At 41.3% G+C, this 22892-nt stretch overlaps 1 protein-coding gene across 1 annotated transcript in view; it reads left to right on the forward strand.

Annotated features, from left to right (window-relative positions):
* The first annotated feature begins 7444 nt into the window (after window positions 1-7444).
* LOC308133505 (myelin basic protein-like) overlaps window positions 7445-22892 on the forward strand; it is a 58709-nt gene continuing 43261 nt past the window's right edge. Inside the window, exons 1-2 of the mRNA XM_080500908.1 lie at window positions 7445-7670; window positions 22299-22357. Of these exons, the coding sequence (XP_080357034.1) occupies window positions 7652-7670; window positions 22299-22357 (78 nt within the window). The 5' untranslated portion in view covers window positions 7445-7651. The remainder of the gene's footprint in view (window positions 7671-22298; window positions 22358-22892) is intronic.

A 22892-nucleotide genomic window follows, 5' to 3' on the forward strand; every position in this document is an offset into this window, starting at 1 on the left:
AGCAGTACGTCTTTACTTCCGATCTGATCCAGGAGGACAATTTATTCACCAGTAAATAACATTGGCGATACCCTGTCGGCATGCTTAAAACATGAGGCTCCCTATGAAGGTAAAGAGATTTGTTTGTCATTGATTGCCTTTATTCTCATTTCTTCATAAACTCCTTATAACAATATAATAACTGTGGCCATTCTATGTGAGAAGGTCATTTACCTGCTCACAATTTAATAAAATAGTAAGAGAGTGCTCCACAGTGTATATTTTAAATGAATGAATATGATGACTATTCCATCCACTTAAACACTTTTTCCATAAGAAAACTGCACAAAACCAAAATGATACCATTTTGAGATTTTTTTTTTTTTTTTTACTGGTACTTCAATCATTCTTTTCCATTATCGACAAAAAATGTATAATGGTAATGGATCAAATATGTCCTGGACTTTATTAAATTGAGAAAAAGCCAAAATTATGACATTGTTCAAGAAGTTCGCCTTATGGGAGAAAGATTAATGGTAGTGTAGTTTTGTTAATACAAGATGACAGAGATAAAGGTAACTGTAATCTGTAAGTATCTTGCACAGAACTGGGTGGAAGTAGAACCATTGTCCACTCAGAGCTTTTTCAGTGGTTTGAGAGCCGTAAAGCTGTTCTGTTACACAATAAGCGCTCACTCAGCACAAAACTCAGAAGGGAGCTGGAGGTTGAAGTAATAACTCACAGATTGTTTAAACACTGTATGGAATCTGGAACAAATCCATTAAAAACTGATTTTTGCAGTAAAAAGAAGTATCTGTGGATTAGTAGCTGTGTGTTTGAAGGGTTATGAACATTTGTCTGTGTCAGTTTACTTGATTCTGCTTCAGGGGCTCTTCATGTCTTTATTAATACAGATTTCAAATACACAATCCAATGTTTTATTTCTCAATTTTCATTGTGAAGCATTTTCTTGCCTGACATCAGTGCTTTGTCTTCTGAGGATTGAGGATGCAATTGACGTTTTCTGCATCCTCGTCATGATAATCAGGAATTTCTCCAGTTTGTTTTATGTAAATGGGCTATTTTAAACATTTAAACAAGTCTGGATCCATAAAAATCCAGTACATTGTTGAAAAAGTCCAGGGAACACACGGAAACCATGGGGGGAAAGAAACCAAGAGGCTCAGGAAAAACTTGTGATTATAAACCCCCAAGAGTGTTTTACTGCTGAACTGAAAGCTTCGGTGTTTCCACATTGTAGAGATTGTATTCACATGTGCGTCAAAGACAGAAATGTGACCACACTGAGTCAAGCTTGTTATCCTCTCTTCTACACATTTCCGAGGCCCTCCTCTGAGTCCCTTCCACTAGATGCTGCTGTTTTATATGGAAGCGGTGCATCGAGAGGTTTGTGTATCCCACTGCGATGCAGTCTGTTGCAGAGAGCCTGAAGTGTATTTGAGTATTGTAGCCGTACAGAAGGACGGCTTCCCGCCGCCGCCTTCCACTCTTAATTCCCCCGTCTGTGTGTTCAACTCCAGTCATCAGTGGAAATAATGAGAGCACTGTACAAGCCAATCTGATTCAGGGAAGTCATGCAGGTTAATCTCGGTGGTTTACAAAACAAGGGCTCCATATGCAGCTCCAGCTTCCAGGGGGAGCATGATGAACCGCAGCAATATTGCGAGACTGAAATTCTCGCACAAAGCTATTTGATTTCACTTTAAAAAAAATAATAAAAAAGCACAGTGTAACATCTGAAAACAACAAATAAACCGGTTCTTTAAAAAGGAACTTCAAACATTGTTTCTGTTTAGTGTGTATTTCTGAAGTCAACCTGCACCTTTCTCTGCCACTAATACAGAACAAGCAGAAAATCTGATGGACACGGCAATGAGGAGGCTCTTCACATTTCATCCTTCAAGTTTAAAACTCACCGCCTCGATGAAATCTTTAGAATTGTATCTGGGAAAGAGAGAGAGTGGTCACACCACTTCAGCTCTAATTTTGAGATAAAGCGTTTTCCTCACCTGACATTTTATTGTCCTTCCAACAGCCTGAAATGTATTCAGTTTAATTATTATCATCCCGGACACATCCTGGATAAATCCAACATTTCCAACCAACCTCAGCATAGCCATCATCTCATTATCGTCTTTGTGTGAATGATTGGTATTTATTAACAGCGTTGGTCGGTGGCCGAGGCTTTGCCCTCCGTGTAGATTTTATCTCTGCCTTTTCCCCTTCTATGAGATTAAACCTGGAAGGGTGAAACTGGGCGATGTTTAATATTCACCGCACTCCTCAGCGATCATTAGCCAAATGTGTGCAGATAAGGTGCAACTGCTTGCTCAACCTTTGGCTTAAAGGAAAATAAATGTCACCAAAACCAGAACATTGGAGGGAGGTTATGAATTTAAAGATGTTTTGATTTTACGGAAATGTCTTGAATGTTTAGCGAGTTCAGTGCTCTGATTACAAGGATAATATGAACTTAACGGACAGCAGGTTGGCTCGAGGACACTTGGGCAATGAGTTGCGCAGCGAACAAGCCAATGCTTTAAGCTGCTGAGGAGCTCCACCAGGATATATAATCCACACGCCTCCTGCTGGTGTGTCGGACCAATTTAAGTCATATTTTCCAATCAATCACTGAGTTTTGAACCTCAATATACAAGCAGTGTTCAGTACACACATTTCCAATTCATCCATGCATACCTGCTACAGTGGTCAAAAACCTTGTTTTATCATTCGACCACTAAAAAGATCCTCCATACGTTGTCCACCTGCCAATTACTCCCGTGACATCAAATGCACAATGTGCCATAGATAAATAAAGTTCCATTCTGCTCCTGCAGGTTGTAGCAAAGAACAACTCCAAAAGTCTAATTCAATAAGAAAACTCTCCTCTCTAAACAACTCGGCCAGAAGAAATAGTTCCTGGTTCTGCAATAACATAAGGGGATCAGTTCCACTAGAAAGGACCTATATATTCTGGAAACGTTGTCACACAGCTTCCCGATGCTGAGATACCAAAACTATTTGACTTGATTTGGATCAAATGTTTGATTCTATAAGGTTTATGTGTAGGAAATATAATGTGATTGTCATATGAATCAAAGCTGGCAGATATATTGATTTGATGAACGGATCAGAAATATCCAATCAATCCACCCACCCATCCATCCATCCGCAGTTCCTATATTGACCCATTTGTCATGAATTCGACCAATCATCTGCCGGTGTTCATATCTCACTACCCTGAACAAGTGATTGCATTACTCACACTATTGCACAAATCTTTCTTCAGTGGGTCAGAATGCATTGTGCCTCTAAAAAAAGGTCCCTTCTACGGTTGTTCACAAGTGTCTTATGATAGAAAAGTGCCAAATGAACCGCGAGTAGAGTTATCAGTAAACGGCTCGCTCCATGACGTGAAGAGCATCCTCTGCCAGCGCTCCACAGTGCAGCTCTGGTTTCTGTGCTTTGAAAGCGCTCGGCTGTAGACGGGGTTCAGCACGGCCACTCGGGCACAATCTGTAGCAACCCAGCAGGCAGTTCACAAGTTTTTGTTCTGGCACTTCTCTGCCAGTGTGACGGCCTTCGGCAGTCGGCACCAGTGAGCCTCGTGTTGCCTTTATGTTTTGGTAGGGTCTGATCACTGCAGGCAAGGTTGTGAGGATGTGGTCTGACAAAGAAAGATCATGACGTGCAAATTGACGTGCAAATTGCCAAGATCATTGCCCTTTTGGTCTCTTTCAATCAGCCAAGTTCAATAGCTGCCTGTAAGTTTCAATGTTCCTGAGGAGGAAAGGACAGTGTGACAGCAGCAAGAATTTTCTGGGTTTGAATCTGTGGAATTTCCAATTGTTTCTTGTATGCATTTTGTAATAAATCGCCAGTTTCTTTCAACTCTAAAAATATGGCTGTAAGGTGAACTGGTGACCCTTAAACTGCATGTAGGTGTGTGTGATGGATTGGCTACCTGTCCATTATGCACCATCAATCTTGACCCTGAACCTTTTTTTTTTTTGCTCATTGCTTTTGGCTGAAAATCCATTGATGTGTCATAAATTAATTGTATGTCCCCTGTGAAACTTAAGCTAATGGCTTTTTTTTTTGAGTACTAACCTATAACCAGTGACATATTCTGTACATACTCAGTTCTAAAAAGCCCTTTTCACTTAAAGTATGAAAAGCCTTGTATACTCAAAACTAATCTGAAGGTTGTCTAAAAACTATCTTCACACATTTCATTTCTGAATACATTATAAGTGGCCAATTTAATAGGGAATAAAAGGACAGCCTTCAAGCTGATGGATGCATGAAGACTTTCAATCCAGAACTTGAAAAAATACAGACGGGGGAAAGACATGTGAGTTTATTTCTTGTCTGTGATCCTGACAAACATCCAGAATCGTGAAGTTGCAGGCCGTGAATTCGCAATCTGTCCTCATCTGTTCCTGGTGGAAACAGACACGGCGTGATGCATGCGAGTTTTGTTTTCCATCAATAACTGGGGTCACGTTTCCCCACCAGAAGTCATGGTATCCTCAGTCACCACGATGGATAATCCATGCTGTTTTAGTCTCCACGATGGATAATCCATGCTGTTTTAGTCTCATAACCTCAACAGAGACTTGGTTGTTTCCATGGCAATGGGCTACTGTATCTCTGTCCAAATCAGTCCAAGCTCTTAGCTAATGGGTTATTATCATATGACTGACCGGCAATATAGAGTCCTTTTCTCTGCCATGGCCTGACCTCAGCTTGTTGACTCTGTGTGGTTGTGGGTGGAGACGGGGTGTGTGATACTGGCAGAGTCTAACCTCTGCAGTCAAACATGACCCGGGGCCATAAGTCAGGACTGGACCGGGTCCTCCTGGACACACCATGTCAAGAGACTCAGCCATCATCGCATCACAGCCTCCGATCTGTTCATGTTTAAGCAGGACGTCTATGTCTGGATATGTTATCAGGACGCCTATGATTACTAAAATAAATACATTAAAAAGACACTGATGGAAATAAATACATTGAGCGGTTACCTTTAAATGGAGACATGCCTCTCGAAATATAATACTATTCAATGTGCCAGCGTGCACAACGCCAGAAACCAGACTACAATTCAATAATATTGCAGTGATTTTATAATTAACTTGTTACACAGTTTTAGATTGCCCAATGAGTCTCAGGCCTCGTTTACAAGACAGTCTGTAGGTGTGAATGTGTATGCGTGTGGCTGTCATTGGGGATGTGATGGCCTTGCTACCTGTCCAGAGTGAACAGTGGTTTCTCCCATCGTCAACTAGGTCGGCACCGGTGCCCCGTGGCGAGATCGAAGATTTTATTCAACTTCTCAAAAGCTAAACTTATAACAGATATAATATAACAACCATGAATACTCCATACAGAAATTCTACAGCCTGGATTTGAACCCACGATCCAACTAAATACAATGAACCATCCAGCATTCATTATAGATTCAAGGCCTGTTTTATATGACGTTTTCAAGTAGAAACAGAAAACTTTCATTGTGTTTTCATTGATTTCACACGACAACGGTGGTCTGAGCCACTGTGAAGTCACACTTGAAAGCTGACATATATGCAGAACATCTGAAAATGTAATGGAAAAACATTTGCAATCAGTGTTGATGCCATCTTAATAACATGCTCATATCTGAAATCTCTTGTTTTAGTGTCCATCCATCCATCTTCAGCACCATTTAATAGCTTTGCTTTTGCATGAGTTCCATCCTTCTGCTACCCGATATAACCTGCTATTAGTGATACAATAAATCCATCTGCATGTTTTCCTGTCGGGAAATGACTGAGGCAGTTTTAGAGTAATAGAACATGCAAGTATTTTTCAGGCTTAGAGTGAGTGAAATGCAGAAAATACATGTATAAATGCCCCCTACCATTTGCATTTGAGTAGGATCTTTGTAACTGACTCGTTTGTCAAGGCAGGTGTCACTTTTCCTGCTGCAGATTATCTCCAATTATCTCTAATTATTCCCATTTCACAGTTTAATTACTTAAAGGATCTTTTTATTTTTGCTGGAGGATTGGAAATGAAACTAAAAGAGGGAAATGATAATTTGAAACTAAAAGGGGGAAATGATGATTTGAAGTCCTGAAACTAAAACTAAAGGAGGAAGAGTAGAAGAAAATAATTGAGTGTAACCATCATAAGTTTATTTGGTATCTAATGCACTTGCTACAAAAGTATACATTTTATTTGCAAATGTTCATATTACAAATTAACCAAATAAATAAATATAGACCAAAAAAATGTAGCATTACCAAAAGATGCATGTGTTTGGATGTGATCTGATATGACATTATTTGATTGGTTATATATATAGATGAAAGATTGCTAGTTTTAGGTTTATTTGAATGAATAACGGGTGGCCTGTCCAGTGTAATCTCACAACCGTCTCCTTTTTGCAGTCAATAGGTTTTCTGCACAAGTATGAGTTGATCAACAACAACAATGGAAGGTCCCAGAGTGCTGCTGTTCTCAATCTTTTAAACTTTAATGTGCTTCAACAATGAGTACATTTTAGCGTGGTCTCTAGCTGGAACCAACCCCAGTGTTGTACCACACTCAGTATTCTCCTGGTCAGACTAGCTGGATCACGTGCAGATATTATGTAGTCCAGATACTGAGTGGGCCCGTACAATGAAGGAAGACAGTTTAAATGAGCTTCAGCGTTTGTATAATTGTTTTCTGGATATATTGATGCTTTTTTTTTTACAAAAAAAAACATAAAATCCAGTTGTGGAATGATGTGCAAACCAATGACGTTGCGGTGATGTCCATGGCTGGTGAGGCACCGATTCCATCACAATCAGATCTACAAATATACTATGGACCCAACAGAGTACATGATTCACAGCAGTTCACGGGAGAGTTGGCTGGCCAATCAAGCACAGCAACACTATATGGTCACTTTTGGCAGTGTGGGCAGGGACCAAGGTAACAAGCTTTAAGGAGCTGCTGATTTCATTTTCCAACAGGACTTGTCAGCAGAAAGGAGCATCAGGTACTATAAAATGCTCTGGTAGGTGACCGTGTTGCCTTGCGCTAAATGTCTTTGTATGTTCTCCTTGTGCATCCAATTAATAATCATAATATACAAACTCCACACAGGAAGGACTAGAACCAGAGGTTGTGCTTTAAAAAAAACAAATATTTATTGCAGTTCAAATATAGAAAAAGCACTTCTCTGTAGCTTCTGGTTGCCCTTGAGCAAGGCAGCAAACCGCTGATTAAACCCATCCCCGCACCGTTCTCGCCCCCTCCAACCCCCGCGAGCTCTGCGTAACGATCCAGGAGTCAGTAATCATGCAGGGACGTGCACCAACGCGCTTTTTGAGCCCACATTTCATTCCGCCCCACCCCTTACAAACAACATCACCACCACTGTAACCTAAATCAGGAAGCACCGACACGCGTTCTCCTCGTATCGTTTCTTTTTCTCTGAGAGTGTGTGTGACTGTGTGAGTGTGTTCTCCCCGAACCGAGGCTCTTTGGTGATTACAGAAACGGAGCGCCATAAAGGGGAAAAAAGGCGTTTTTTGTTGTCGACGCATTTTGACGACCACCGTCCGGCAGAAGAAGACTGACAGTTGGTTCCATCCAGTCCAAGGCTGCGCTGCTGTGGATGCATTTGACACAGAAGGGTACGTGCGCCTCCCGAGCTGGATTAAAATACACAAACACTCGTGCAACTAAAAACAAGTGTGTAAAGGCACACACGCTGTTAATGTGCGTTTTCTGTTTTTTCTTTTCTTTTCTTTTAATTCCCTCCCCCCTCTGCGCTTTATTCTGAGGGCAGGTTGCGCGTAGTAGTGAGAGTAAACACGTTCTGCGCGTCGACTTGTTTACAGTGTGTAAGAGACGCTTTAATAACACGCTCCTCCGATTCTATCCGACGGTACGGAGGAAAAAAAAAGTGTCGTTTGAAGCATTGCTGTCACAGAGTTTGTGCCGTCACGTTTGTCATGTGCTTTGACAGCGTCCACCCCCCGCCCCCCCCCCTCCTACTACCACCACACGACCCGGCTGCCTACTCCCACCGCGTCGCGGACTCCCTTGGCGTATCTGCTAATTTAACGCCTTTTCACTCAAGTGGCAAAACACGCATTTTATAAGGAAACTGAATCATAATAGTCAATTACTAGGTGGTCTTCTTCAATTCGGCTCGTATGTACCTTGACAAGCTGGGTTTTATTTTGAGATATTGAGGGTGTTTTCAATAATTCCGCTCCGTTTTCCGCCTGAAGCGTCATCATGTTTTGCGCGAAGTGAACCAAATTAAGCCACTGTTGAGTCGAGTTACCTTGGATTTACAATCCAATGCTTGGAAAATACATATGCCGAATTTGTATGAATAATAAAAAGACTCAGGAAAGTTATAAATGTGGTTACTGAAAGTAATCTCAATTGCATAAAAGCGATGCACTTTTAAATGTGACGGTTCTGCGAGCACCCCTGGAAGCGTAGGCTAAATAAGGCAAACTGTCAATATTGACTCACAACACTCCTTGATATTTTGTCAATATTGACTCACAACGCTCCTTGATATTTTGATTACATGAGTAATGAGACACATGAGGTAACGACAAAGCTTGTTGCGCAATACATGTGGCAGTTACCTCATGTCGTCTCTGCATCATGTTGACATCAAAAACAACATCCATTCCTGCCATTTTAATTTTTAAACTTTAAATCAAGATCAGCCATGTTTTTTTTTTAGCATCTCAGACTTAAACAAAATGCTGTTTCACACTGACAGTGTATTGCATTCAGAGTAGGGGAACATACAATGTATGGCTTGGAGGAAACAAAGTATTACATCACTCTGGACGCTAAGCATGGACTTGTCTGCACCGAGCTCCACTTGTTACAGGCCTTCAGTGTTTTGTTCGTACAGGCCAACAGAAGCTGTGTGGTTTCTCTTACCCAGCTTGACTTTAAAAAACAAAACAGCTGTTCATGACCACAGTGCAGCTGAACAGCTGAACACAGAAAACCCTGGAACTATATGTTATTTTTACCACTTGGTTAATTAGTTTGATATATAGTGATTGGAGCTCAACGCTCTGCTGACAAGCTCACTCGCTGGTTCTGCTACGAATGGGCTATAAATAAAGCACTTTCACATGAGTGGGTGTTTGTGTCTGAACTGCACTGATTTACCAAAGCCCACCGCCCTCTGTGTCCTCCGGCTTCAGAGCAAGATCGCCTCTGGCTCTGTTTGAGAAGGACTATTTTACATGTAGGTTGTCCTGCTAGGTCATGCTTGAATGATGCCACTTCGCATGTTAAGCAGTGGGACATAAAAACAACAGTACTGCTGGTTAGTTTTTGATTCAAGTAGAAATCTATGGAATTAATAAATCACCGAGTACACATGTAAGATTTGTAAGTGAAGGCGAGATGCCAGAGTGTGTAGCTCAATGTTTTGTTATAGAGGTGAAAACTTCCATTTGCCTGTGAATGCCTGAGCCAGGGAGGCCACAGCATTACATTCCTTTTCCTGGAAAAAAAAAAAAAGAAAAATGCCAAGAGGTTTGCTCACGCTGTCACGTGTCTTTTGCAGCATTCCTTTGTTTTAATGAACACGTTGGACTAAAACCTGCAGGAACCCCTCTCCCCGAGTGCGGTTGCGCAGGGACAAGTTTAGTGTCTGCACACATGCAGGCTGCACCTACAGGTGATTTGCAGAGCTTTTTTGGGGTGGCGCGACTTCCGCTCTCGTAGCATCACAGACTTCCTCTTGTTTGTCGCTTCCTCTCCTCGTCTGCGCTCGTTCTTGGCAGACAGGTTGAGTCACATTACCTGCCGTACAAAAGGTGTGGCTCCTTTGGCACTCGGTGGGGGGAAAACCAGTGACGGTGTCGTCACAACCTGCAAAGAATGTCTCAGAGATAACACATCAACAAAAACAGGGAAGTTTTCCTTTTAAATTGTGTCACATGGATGAGGAACATGCATTTGTGGGATGAGAAGCAGAGCCGAGTATGTAGGTCAGCGGTGTCAAGGTGGTGTGGCCCAAACTGGCAAAACCGCCAAGCACATTGTATAACTCTCAAAGAAAACATTGATTAAAAAAACAACTAATTTCTTAAGAGTAGCAGACAACACTGAGACCCAAGCTGAGATGTTGATGATGTTGGAATAAAATAAGCTATGCATATGTAGGTTTTCTGAGGAGCTCGATAAATCAATGACTTTAAATGGTTGCATACTGCCAAGGCCGTCCTCTTCATCAGCAAGCGTGGTTGTGTTAGTACCAGCCGGGCGGAAGTGAATGCCTACCCTGATCCATGAAGTGTTTGCTGGGGTCAGGATTGTGTTCCATCATCTCCGCTCCCAGATTCATTGGGTAACGTTTCAGAATCGCTCAAAACAACGATGCAAACGAGACTCTATCTCGGACCATTTCTGACGGGCGCCATTGTCTTTCAATGATCAAATCTGCAGCTCGACTCCTCATCCCGAGACGAGAAGACCAAGGTTTTACAAACAACCCGCCAGATGCAAATTCAGTTCAGTAAATACTTTGGTTGTGCATCCCACTCCAGGACATTTTGGCTTGGCTTATTAACAAAAACAAACCCCAGGAGTTTGTTGGTATGCATCTAAACTGAGAGAAGCCCCCCCCCCCCCCCTCCCCCAAGCTATCTCAGTGGGAGACCCCTGGGAGCAGCCCGAGGTGAAGGCAACAAAGCAAAACGAGTATCTGCTTGAATGAATCAAACGATGCACCTACACAACATCGCACCCCCTGGGGAACATTGTTGTTCCTCCACAGCTGCTTTTGCCCTCCTAAGGAAGCTGCTCAGACCGACACCAGCTCAATATCTGAGTCATCTGAACAGACACACCTGCAAAACGGCATTGGAGCATGTGCTAATTGATGTGATGTCAGAGTCAAAGCGCCAATAGACCTATGCATCATTTGGGGAACTATTTGAAGGTAGATGGCAGAAATGCTGCTAATGTCTCAGTGGGATCTACTGACGACAACTTAAGACTCGTCGGTGTGTTGATTCTGTTGCTACAGGTGCACACGCAGGGCGTCATTGATTAGTGGAGGTTACACCAGCCGTCGGTAACGTTTGAAAGTCGTCTCAGCCTGGACTTCATGTTCTCAACACATCATCAAGCCTGGTGAATGGAGACATGAATGCAGAAAACACAATCTGGTAATTCCAACTTTGTGTTATTGTTAGTTTTCTGAGGTGTGTTGCATTGTTTGAACTTAATTGTGATTAAAATGAGAATTTTTTTTTTCCAACTTCAACTTCTTCTAGTCACGCATGGCAAAATCAGAGCGTCTTATTGTTCGTGCTGCAAATACAACAACTGACAACCTTGAAGTTGTGGCCAATGTTGTGGAAAATTGCAATCTGATTTGCTACAATAAGACAGAACACAACAAAAGAGAAGCCAAAGAGGCTTACATGAATTTTTCAACCATTCTTGCGAATAACAAGTAATATGAAATGGCTCTGAACGTCGATGTGATAACATTGCACATGACATTTGGTGCATTGAGGCATTTTTTTAAATTAAAAAAGGGAATTGTGCTAAATCAGGAAATATGATACAAATTGTAATCCCTGTTAACTTTGAATAAGAATAATTTTATTGAAATTGCAAGACCTTGATATTACAAAGAGGATCTTAGCAGGTGAATCAAATCAATCTGCTTAAACCCAAGTTGGTAATAAAAGATCTACAGTACATCCAATAGATTACTTTATTCAACTTAAGCCACAAACCAGAGCATATCTTTCTAAATTCCATTTAGTCTGAGTACTAAGTGACCTAAGAAATAAATTGGAAAAAAAGGAACGCATCAATGTCTTGATCTCTTCTAACACAATTTCAATTGGCTTGTCTGTGGTATTTGGGGGAGGAGGTCATGCTCTTTTCAAACTGTTGAAATCCCTCGTATAACTCACAGCGAGTGCATGTGACATTTAAAATTACACCAAAAAAAATTGGCAAATATACACTTAATCTGAGTGTAGATTCACTGTTTATTCAGGTCATTTACTGAGGCCGCATTAATGAAATGGAAGAAACACGCCGATATTGTTAGGGATGGTGCAGAAAAACACTTGGTATTGATTTTTTTTTTGTTTAATTGCAAAGTCTTTGTTTCTATTATCCTCAGACTAGTCACTTTCATTGCCTTGTCATTGTGCAATTTGTATATTTTTCCCCTTTGCAAATACCCTCTCTTATACATTTACAGCTTTTGAAACCTGCCCGATGATGTTTTATCTAAACTATGAAATGTGTTTCTGTGGTTGATTATGCTGGGTTGTTGGCTAAGTCACAGTAGCTATTGGTCACATTTGTTTTCTCTCCAAGTGGTGCAGAAGATGAACATTGGATAGAACGACATGTGTATATGCGGTAGCACTTGTGTTCTGAGATGGGCTTCAGACTCCTGATTTCTGCATGTGGTGCAGTTTTTGTTGGTTTTTTGGATTTCTTCCAGAAACATTCACTTACCTAATTTATGATGATTATATAGCAGCTTTTCAACACATGGAGGGAAAAAAAAACCCCAAAACAGTCCGAGTGTGAGCTGACAAGACGATGAGAGAGAAACAGGAAGTAAGGAGAGTGAAACTAACCAGGCTGGATGTCAGACTTCCTATTCCCTCATTACTGTGCAGGCAGATGCGCAGTAATTTCCCCCCACTTTAGATAACAGAGGAACGAACTTTGACCATGAATCTTTTTCCGGAGCAGAGTGCATGAATCTTTTTCCGGAGCAGTGTGCTTTCATTGGCAGTCAGGCGGGGTCGCGGGATTCCGATTTCTCAAATCATCACACGTTCAACTGCCCTCCAAACACAGACACATGGACGCACATTCCCCGCATCGGTTATGTAATCGACTCTTGCAGCAGAGCGTCAACACGGTGCGATCACTGAGGGCAGCTGCAGGGTCAACGAGAGGCTGCTGGCTCCCGTGTACAACAATAGACTTTAGGGTACATTTTATTTATTTTCTGTCAGGATTTTCATCAAATCTAATACGCAATGCCCCCCCCCCCATCATAGAAGCCAAGTTAAGCACCTCATTGATATTGGCCTCACGTGATGGTCAATTATTGTTTTGTGATAGAGTTAGAGATAGGTTGTGTGGTTTGTGCAGCCTGTTCGTGCGCTCTGGTCCGCGGAGGAGAGATATCATCTGTTTGTCAGTGGAGAAATACCACAGAGCTGTGACATACACGGGGGGTGGACACGCGACCTCGAGCCGGTGGAGGCATACGAGGTTAACTCGCACAGCAGGGCGTCCAAGATGGTTTGTTGTTGAGTTGAAGCATTTACCTCTTCAGTGTTGATCCATCTGTGCTTCAAAAAAATTGAAACTTCATTATTTTAACAGTCTGAAGTAAAATATGATTAGACGACTACTCATGGTTTTATGCACTCTGGCAATAAATCAACCTTGTGCAGTGGGATTCTATCATTCGATCACTTTCAATAATGATAAATCTCCAACATAGACATAATTACAGGATTTTGTCCCCAAATAAAAAAAACAACAAAACAACAGTCCCACATGTAGACAGTGAGGATACTATCACGCTGTTGCTCATATTGGGGGATTTGTCAACTTGGATGAAACGACATATTAAAGGCCTATAGAAGCTGACTTTGGATCAGAAATTGTCAGGCTTGATTCCCACAGCGGACCAGTCATCATTCTGGCTCCCTGAGTAAGACCCTTGACCTCCTTCAGCGCCCCGGAGTGTCTTAATATGGCTCCATCTCCACATCCTAGAAATAAGATGGGTAATTTATCCAAGAGGATCAATTAAGCATGATTAGTTAGTGGAAGTCGATATCATGCAGTGAAATAAACTGAAATCGAAGGCCATGTCCATACATATGGTGAAGCTGTAGATACAAAAGAACAATCACGATGAAGCGTGATACGAAGTGTAAGCAAAGCAACTGCTGGCACACCTCTACTAAGTTACAATAAAAGATATTGACATGATTGCAGAAAATCTATAGGGTCTTGTTACAATGCTGATGTCAGGGTAGACCGACGATGTGCAAACAGTCATTCTGGACTGTGAAGTCTCCAGCCTGCATGAGTGGCACTTGGGCAACAAAACACTGACTGTGTATACGGTACAGGTCTGTGGGCATATACACACGCAATGGCATTTTTCACACTTTGGACCTACCGCTCACTGCTCCCTCCTGTAGTCTGTGTCGTTGCGAGAGGCGTAAAGGTGTTTTCAATAATCATGAGGCTGTTAGTACACAGTTGGCAGGTGTTGTCGGCACACAATAAATCTGATTTGACTCAGTCGGTTAGGTTAAAGTGCAGATCACAAGCACTCGAAGAATAAACAAATGCTTCAGTACTAAATAACAGTCGTTGCGTTTCATCTTGATATTGCTGAGTTATGTAGAGGATGTGTGGTTCTTACAATTACAGTTACAGGCCCCAATTACGCATCTTGAACAATATTGCTCGGAACCACTGGAAAAGCATGTTGTTTTTTTTAAACGATGCTACTGCGCATGAGCACCACCGCCATGATGAATAGTTGTTCTCTGCACAAGTGAGAGTAGATGAACAATAGCGGCCTCCAGAGTGGTGTGACTCCCAGTTCATATTTTCCTGGGACTTGGTAGTTTTAATAGTTGAGAGGCACCTGGAATAATAATCCAACTTGGTTGTATGTCCATACGAATGTCAGTGTTCTCCCTATTGTTATTGTTTATAGTCTATTGTTCTGTGTGCATGTGTGGTTTCATTACAAAATCTGGCATGGCCTCATATACTACGTACAATTTTCAAAACCTTGAGGTTTAAACGTGAAACTTTTCTGAAATGAAAAGGCAAAACGGATGTGTTTTCTCTTGAAATGTTGTCCAACATCACCTCCGTCCCTCTCAGACTTTTAAGGGTTCATGAATCTTTCATGCGGAGCGGCGTGATGACGACAGCTCAGAGACCAGTTCAGTGTTGGAAAGAACGGCGCAAGACTGTACTTGAAAGTCTGACCCTGACAGGCAAAGGAGAAAATTCAACCCCACCTGACGTGTGGTGCGATAGCATCTGGAAGCTCAGTTGAAGAGGCTTAAGAACTGTTAAAAGGCGGCTGCCATGCAAGGCGTCTCGTCCATCCATTGAGAGCAGATTGGAATTCAATGTCTCGTTCAAGGACACCGACATGTGGACAGGGAATCGAACCTGCAAAGTTGTGATTGCGAGATGACCTACTCTCCCAACTGAGCCTCAGCCGCCAGAAGATAGAGGCAACAAGAAGGTTGCTCAGTGTTGTGTTTATATTCTCACCAGAAAGACAAATCAGAACTCGAGATGGAGATAAAAAGCTTTCAAAGAGACATCCAACTGGCCTATAAATGAACTTCACAAGAACAGCAGTAAATCTGCCGCTTGATGACGAGGCAGGATGTTTAAATCTACACTAATATGATACAGGCTTGGCCGTCCACACTGCTTTTTTTTTTTCTCCGGTTTCAATCTGCTCTATGTTGAGCACTTGCCTGACCTCTGTGTTTGTGAAACCACTGACCTAAAAGCCTCCTAAATCCCCCAACGCCTACGAAATGCTAAAATCTCCTCAGCATGGAGTACAGATTCCCAAAAGATTATTATGAGTCGTTTTCATTTTTTGTTTGTTTTGTTTTTCTGCTGTACGTATGTGGGAAAACAGTGTGAGAACATTCAGATGAAAAAACATGACTCATCGTGGGGGAAAATACACATTATTTTTGTGTTTAGTGATGTTTTTCTCTTTAATAAACCACTGCGGGGTCGAGCCGTGAGCGTCAAGGGTCAAACTTGTAAGTTTTACATAAGACTGGGTTCTTAAAGTTTATGTTAAGTTCTCTCAGGGGTTTCCTTATCAGTGCTTATATTGCTTAATATTTGCCTCCAGCTTTTTAACCTTTCGCAAGAGGACAATCGCTGTGATGTAATAAGTCAATTTATAATGACCAACAAACTCCAAGGCTTTTTAATCACAGTACAAATCAAATGTCACTATGAAAATACAAGACATTGTATTGCGTTGTGTGTATTGGATCTGACGTACAGCTAAAAGTGGCTCGTCAGTGTGAATTTGCAAAAATATCATCAAGACTTTCCCTCCTTTTTGGTTAGGTTTGCCCAAATGAAAGGGATAGAGGAGGTTTAGAGAAGGACAGCGTTTCAAACATCGAAAAGCTCAGCGCTTAGCAACTGTTGTATCAGATAAACAATAGACTTATGTAGGTGAGGTCAATGTAAAAACAAATCCCAAAGCAAAAATACAAAGAAAAGTGCTCTATGTCAGTCGATTACATTTTTGAGTTTCATAATTGCACATGTATTGTGATTTAAATGGGATTACTTACAATTTAATATATAGAACAAAAATGAATTTTGAATTTGCAGAACATGAATGCACGGTGCACGTAAACATCATTTATCGTTCTTTTGGCATAAGTATTGCGAATGTTAACATTGCAGTAAAGATGAATACTCAGATTTCAGTTTTTTCTGGGTATCAAGTGGGGCTGTACAATATACTATCAATCTTGTAGAACTAACACTAAATTATTCCAAAATGCAAACCACACATTGAATTTATTCCCATCTTATTACTGAAAGATTTTGATTAAGAAAAATGAATGGAGGGCAACACATTTGTGGAAAGGGATTCATTGTAAATGTAATAAAGAGGAATTAAAGGAGAACTGTTGCAGACTATTTGATAACTGCTTGATATTAGACGTATATTTTACACGTAATGTTGCAAATTGTGTTTCACAATGTACTTTGTGACACCCGAGTACCTGATTTTAATGAAATGTATTCTTAAAATACCAGTGCTCCTTCTCTTGCCCTAGCTGTAGTTTTTCTGTCACCGGGGGTTTCCATGTAGGAAGAAGAGCAGTTTGCTTTCTTCTGCTCTGTATGAAACAATTGGCTAATTTAAAGCACATTTTTTCATCAACTGAAAGTCCTAATTGCACGATTTTCCTGAAACGATCATTCACTTAAATGCCATTTAATTAAATGTTTGATCCATATGAAAAGAATTGGTCTGCAGATTGCACTGTGATTTAAATGGAGCTGTTCCAATCATTGAAAAACTTTAAATCACGACTAAAGGGTGCGAGTTCTTGGAGTGCAGCGTGACTTTAACTTTACAGTAGTCTTATAATGCCACGTTACTTTTATGTCTGTCAGCAAGCAAGCTATTTGTCTACAAGAATGTCAACCACAGGGAAAGAAATGCTAAATAATGCTGGTTGACCTTCATGTATCAAACCACCTTTTTAACTCAACAGAATGTCGAGCAATCATTTTTCCCTCCTCCCCCCAGAGGCCTCGAGGAGCCTTTTCACCGCGGTTTGTCGGCAACCTTTCATTCCAAATCCAGAAATGCTCCTCGTTGTTTACTCCTCACCTCCGTCGTCTCGGGTGAGCGAGCATGACTGTAACGGGACTGTGAGTCACCGTTTGAGGAAGTCTCGTCCAGACGGCGCGGACTCCGATGTTATGAACAAAGCAGAACTGCGTGAGATAATTCGTTCTGTCTCAGGTCGACAAAGTCAGCGTTGTGTCGACGAACCCAATTGTTCCCGAGGCGTTTCATTGCTTTGGTGGTTGAGGAATCCATTTGACCTTGAGACAAAGCACAATGGATCCTGACAGACAGATTTTCTTTCACACAAGTCGGTAGGTTCTTAATTAAAAAAAAGAATCAGTGGATAGTCTGCTATCTTCTGGGAGGAGGATAGATAATCAGTGGATAGTCTTTTCCTTCTCCCAATAGATAGCAGAGTCCCAAAAAAAATCCCCATTACAGTGCTTCTATCCGCTCTGCAGGTATGAAAATGGATCTCTGGAATGACATAAAAAAAAAAAAAGGCCCACATATTGATTTTAACAAAAACAACAGTGATTTCATTCAATTTTTTTTATAAACTAATGAGCTCTTTTCCTCATCCGCTCCGAGGCCATGGAAAACCATTAGCAGCTTGTGAGGATTTGAAATAGCTGTGGGTAATGGACAGCTCAGACGGATATAATTGCTCGTGTATGGTGCATCCTCTGCTTTGAGTGGTAATGGACTATTTCCCCTTCATAGTGAATTATTTCAGTGCAGCTGGTAACAACTTGCAGGGGTTAAACTTCGAAAAAGTGACTCATTTTTTCGCATGTTATTTTGAAATTTACATGGAAGCGAAAAATCTTTTTTTTCCTTCTAAATATGTTTTATCACTGAATTATATTTGCGGTCCAGCTCCTGCCTCAACTGTCTCTCTCGCTCTCTCTCACACTATTATGCAACAGTATTTTCTTGCAAGTCCTTGCAGGATCTCGGCTTGGATTGTGTAACGTCTGCGAGGGAAACGGGCTGCAAGGCCTCACTTTTTTTTTTGCCTCAAACAATCCCGGAGCCGTCTCACCGCATTGTTTTTTTGTTTTGTTTTTTGCTCAGTTTAGGCCGTTACTGGACGGTTTTTACACTAAACTGAATGCAGCGGCCCAGGGCAGTATGATTGTGTCCGTTTGTGGAGGCGGTGAGGGTTTTTCAGCTCTTTTTTTTTGAGTACGACTGTTTTGCCACAGCCACAAGCGGACCTCATTTGGCCCATTGTGAGGGAGGCAATTCATGCACATATTTTTCTACAGGCTCGAGTGATCTGCCCTCGGCAAAGAATGTTTTACTGACATTGATCCATTTGTTGGTAAAAGTCACTCGGTTTGATGTTGTAATGGCTGGCTACATCATGTAGGTCACTGGAGAAATGGCTTCTATGCAGGTTTGTTGGATTACATAAGGTTATGCTATGAAAAGGCTCTCCTGCGTAGACGACTGACCAGGCACTGAAACCAATTCAGTTATCACTTTCCTAAAGGTGTGATAAGCTTACAAAAGGGATGCCTATGAAATCTGCAACCTGCACGATTTCCATTCGTACACTCGCTGATATTATCATCTCAATTTTTCTTCACAAGACCGAAAAAAACCCACAAGCAAAGTAATTTCTTTGAATTCTCTCTTTTTTTTTTTTTTTAAATCGCAAATCAATCGTTGCAATGATTTAGCCGTAGTTTCACTGTTTTTTGGGTTTTTTTTTTACCGTTCTTGCTGCTTGAGCTCATGAACTGAGCTGAATGACACCAAAAGCTGTTGATGTACAAGATAACTTCTTGATTCAATTCTGGCACTTTGACATTAGTATCAGCTCATCACTTTCAGAGAAATCTTTTTTTATTTTTAGGTCTTGGGAGAAAACTATTGTTAGACAGGTTCCTCAAGGATTTTCTTTGTTGTAATCCACTGTGTGCAGATTTGTTTACTGCGATAGACAATGTTAATTACACCTGCACCTCCCCGAGGACTGGAGCAGAGGGTCTAATGCAGTGCCCACATGTTGAACAGAAAACATTGAATAGAGTCGTAACCATGTCTTCCTCTTCATTCTATTCAAGAGACGGTGCTTCAAATCCTATTCGTCTCATGTAGACGAGGAAGTTGCAGGGGTTGTTTGATTTCCTTAAGTTCCTTTTCTGCATTATTGATTTCTTTATTCTCCATACTCCCAATGTGACCTTTGACCCTTACTAAGCCTTCGAAGAAAACGGGTGAATAAGGATAGAAACATCTGGCAATTAAAAAGCATGACCGCATTTGTATCAGTCCTGAAAAGTGTTATATAGTGAATGTTTGTGTGGTGCATTTAAAACATCTAAGAAAAGACCATACATAATTCTACAACACCAGCAACATAATATCTAAAACGGATATGTACAGATATGAATATCAAAAATCAAACGTGGGAAGAGAGAGAAAGTGTTGGCATTTTGATAAACATTCACAATCGTGCATGGTATAATTTTCTTTAGTTTTGTTTTAAGCTTAATGCATTTAATTAATCAGAAAGTCTTCATGGTTCCATTTGCTGCCAGCAGTTGTGCAAGTTTTGTCAATTAAAATGATGAACATTTTGAAATGAAAGGCCTTGTTTAATTACCAACATTATCTGTTGAATCAATATCTTGATTTCCTTCTGGAGCTGCACTGAAAGAAAACCCTCTATTTGCCTTCATTAATTTCCCTACAGATGGAGATCTAACCAAATGATCAGTTATTGTTGACGAAGATTAGAGTGCACGCTCTGCAACAGGAATTTGTTCCTGTTGCAGGAACAAATTGTGTGATCGCACAAATATGTCATGAATTCATGTTTTATTTCTGTTCTTGATTGTTTAAAGGCCTCATTAGCATATTCTGATCTCCTCCAGTGGTCGACCTGTCAGGAGGAAACTTTGAAGCCGAAACATTAAAGTGATTTGATATGTTTGTTTTTCATTGTTTGGCAAGTTTCTCCGAATTCTTGATTCCAGTCATAATGTCGGAAGCCGTTTCCACCTCAGTCTGTATTGATGGTCTAGTGAAAGTCCAAAGATTTGCATTGTACTTTTCTTTTTTTCTTTCAGTATGAACGGTACTGGGGTGAAAACATTCTCCACAGCTTCCACTCCACATGAAATATCCTGGGTGTGGGGGATGATGAAAGCCTCGCCTGATGCCTGCACAACTTGCCTAAAAGCAAAGAAATGCACGCAGTGATTATGTCAAAGTAAAGTTGAATGCTTCTTGAGGGAGAAAAGATGTTTGTTTTTTCTATTTTTCTTGGATTGCAGGCTGATAAGGTGCAAAATGAGAACCGAATGTTGTATTTACTCAACCTCCACTTCTATTAATAAGTGAAGGTTTGCGTTTGCTCCAATCAGAATCTTTATCTCATCGCACTTCGTGGTTGTCGTGTTGTTTCTCACTTCCTCGAGAAAAGAACTGAGCCTTCCCAGCTCTGCCCTCCTAAAGACAGTTTCCAGCTTACCATACTCGTCCTTTTTTTTTTGTGCCCGATACCTGCTTGTGTCGCCATTGTGTTCAAATTATATGGGTCCTTGTCCATTTTCCCCCCATGAGTCAGTCATAACAAATGTGATCCGGTACGGCTCTGAGTCACAAGTACAGACATTACGGCTGCCGCACTCAATTTTTGAACATCCATCCTGACAAGATGTGAAATGTTCATGTTCGAACCGTCAGTACCTGTTCAAAATGTCTCGATTTGCCTCAGGACTCAAGAGACGGCGCTCTTGGAATTCAGAATCACCTCGTCCCGACGGAGCGAAAAAATCACTACACAAAGGTTAACGGGCTGTTTTTGTCATGCAAATGGAGGACAGCGGTAGCGAACACAGCTACCAAAACATAACTGGACATATTTTGGGTTCAACACTTTGGAGACGCTTTCTAATGGTTTTTTTTTTAGCAGTATTGCGTGTCGCCATAGCATAGACTGTGTACTAGGCCCCAGAAGTGAAGAAAGTCAGTCGTCTCCCTCACTTGTTGCTCCATCATTTAGCCAATGTGTGCTCCTTCAGGCCAATCAGAGAGGTTCCATTTCTGATGTCAACTGGAGAAATAAGCACTGCCTCTGGTAGTGGACACTCACTTTGACCCTCCCACAGGTAGAGGACCACTGCCTTCTAGAATTATAAGCTGCTGCCATTTTTTTTTTCCTTATTTGTACTTGAAGAGTGTCTCTTAGATGACTCAAGGCTTTTTAACAGGGTGGGCTTTGGTTGCTCACTCACCACGTCACCAGTCAACATTTCAAGTGTTCTAGTACTGGTCGAAGTGCAGATCATTTGACATGTTGAATATCGTGATTGTGGTGTTTACAACCTGCACCCGTTTACATTCGCCATGTAAATCTGAGCTTCGTTTGAGGACGATACCAACATCCAAGCACTACTTAAGCTGGAAAAACATTGTAAAAGTAGATAGTAAAACGATAAAGGCCTACAGCCAGGCCCATCCGTGAACCTCCTTCCTCAAAGTTGGAAATTGGTTTATGTCAACAACAAAAAAATCGAATCGTATGAAGAATTAGTTTTTTGAAATCGGTTAAAAAAAAAAAAGAGGAAAGAACACAGGGACTGATTATATCATTCCTGAATGTAAATTTCAAACTGCATTTTGTCTATGTCAGGACTTTGCAGATCTGTATGCCAACGCGAGTTTGCAACAATTCGGGAGCATCCCGTGTTTTCTGTGTGTGTGTGCAGAGCCACAGTTTCACACACCGACTCATGAGGAAGACCCTGCGGCTCCGATAAGGAGGAGCATGTAGTCTTCCCATCCTCACACAATGTGCTGTTTACAGTCTTCTCCTGGTGCAAACTCAGTCTCTCCTCTCTTTTTCTTCCAGTCTCTGTCAGCAGCATGGGGCAGCATCTAGGAAAGAGAGAGTTCAGCACAGACGGCAAGGTAAGCGTCCACGCTGGACCTTCCGCACGTTGTTGTGTTTGCACGAGGAATATTGGGACTGTTTTGACCCTGAACGCTGTTACCCGTGTGAGCCTTGTCATAGTCTGAGAATGAGGCATGTGTTGGAGCCTCTTTTTTTTTTTTTTTTTTTCTTCTTTGAACTTTATCAGAGCGTGTGCGTTCTTTTATCTGCAGGACTTTGGACCGACGAGCTGTCAGCCTGTGACACCTGCTGATTAGTGGCTAGCACCTAGTATTTACTTTCCACTGTTGAAGCATTGGGGGAAAAACAAACAAAACAAAACAAACAAAAAAAACTTATGCAACACACAGAGGTAGAAAATAAATACTTTGCAGGGAATATTTTTTGAGGTCAAATTTCAGATTTGATTTATTCCTCCATCGCCATCCTATTTGTGTTTACAACCAGATTGTCGTGACCATACAAATTGCAATATTACTTATTTTACACTTTCCCTATGCAGCGTCGAAAGGAGATGCAGCTGGAAAATAGCTTTGAAAAAAATCTTTTCAT

The sequence above is a fragment of the Blennius ocellaris genome (genome assembly GCF_963422515.1).
Source record: "Blennius ocellaris genome assembly, chromosome: 8".
NCBI lineage: Eukaryota > Metazoa > Chordata > Actinopteri > Blenniiformes > Blenniidae > Blennius > Blennius ocellaris.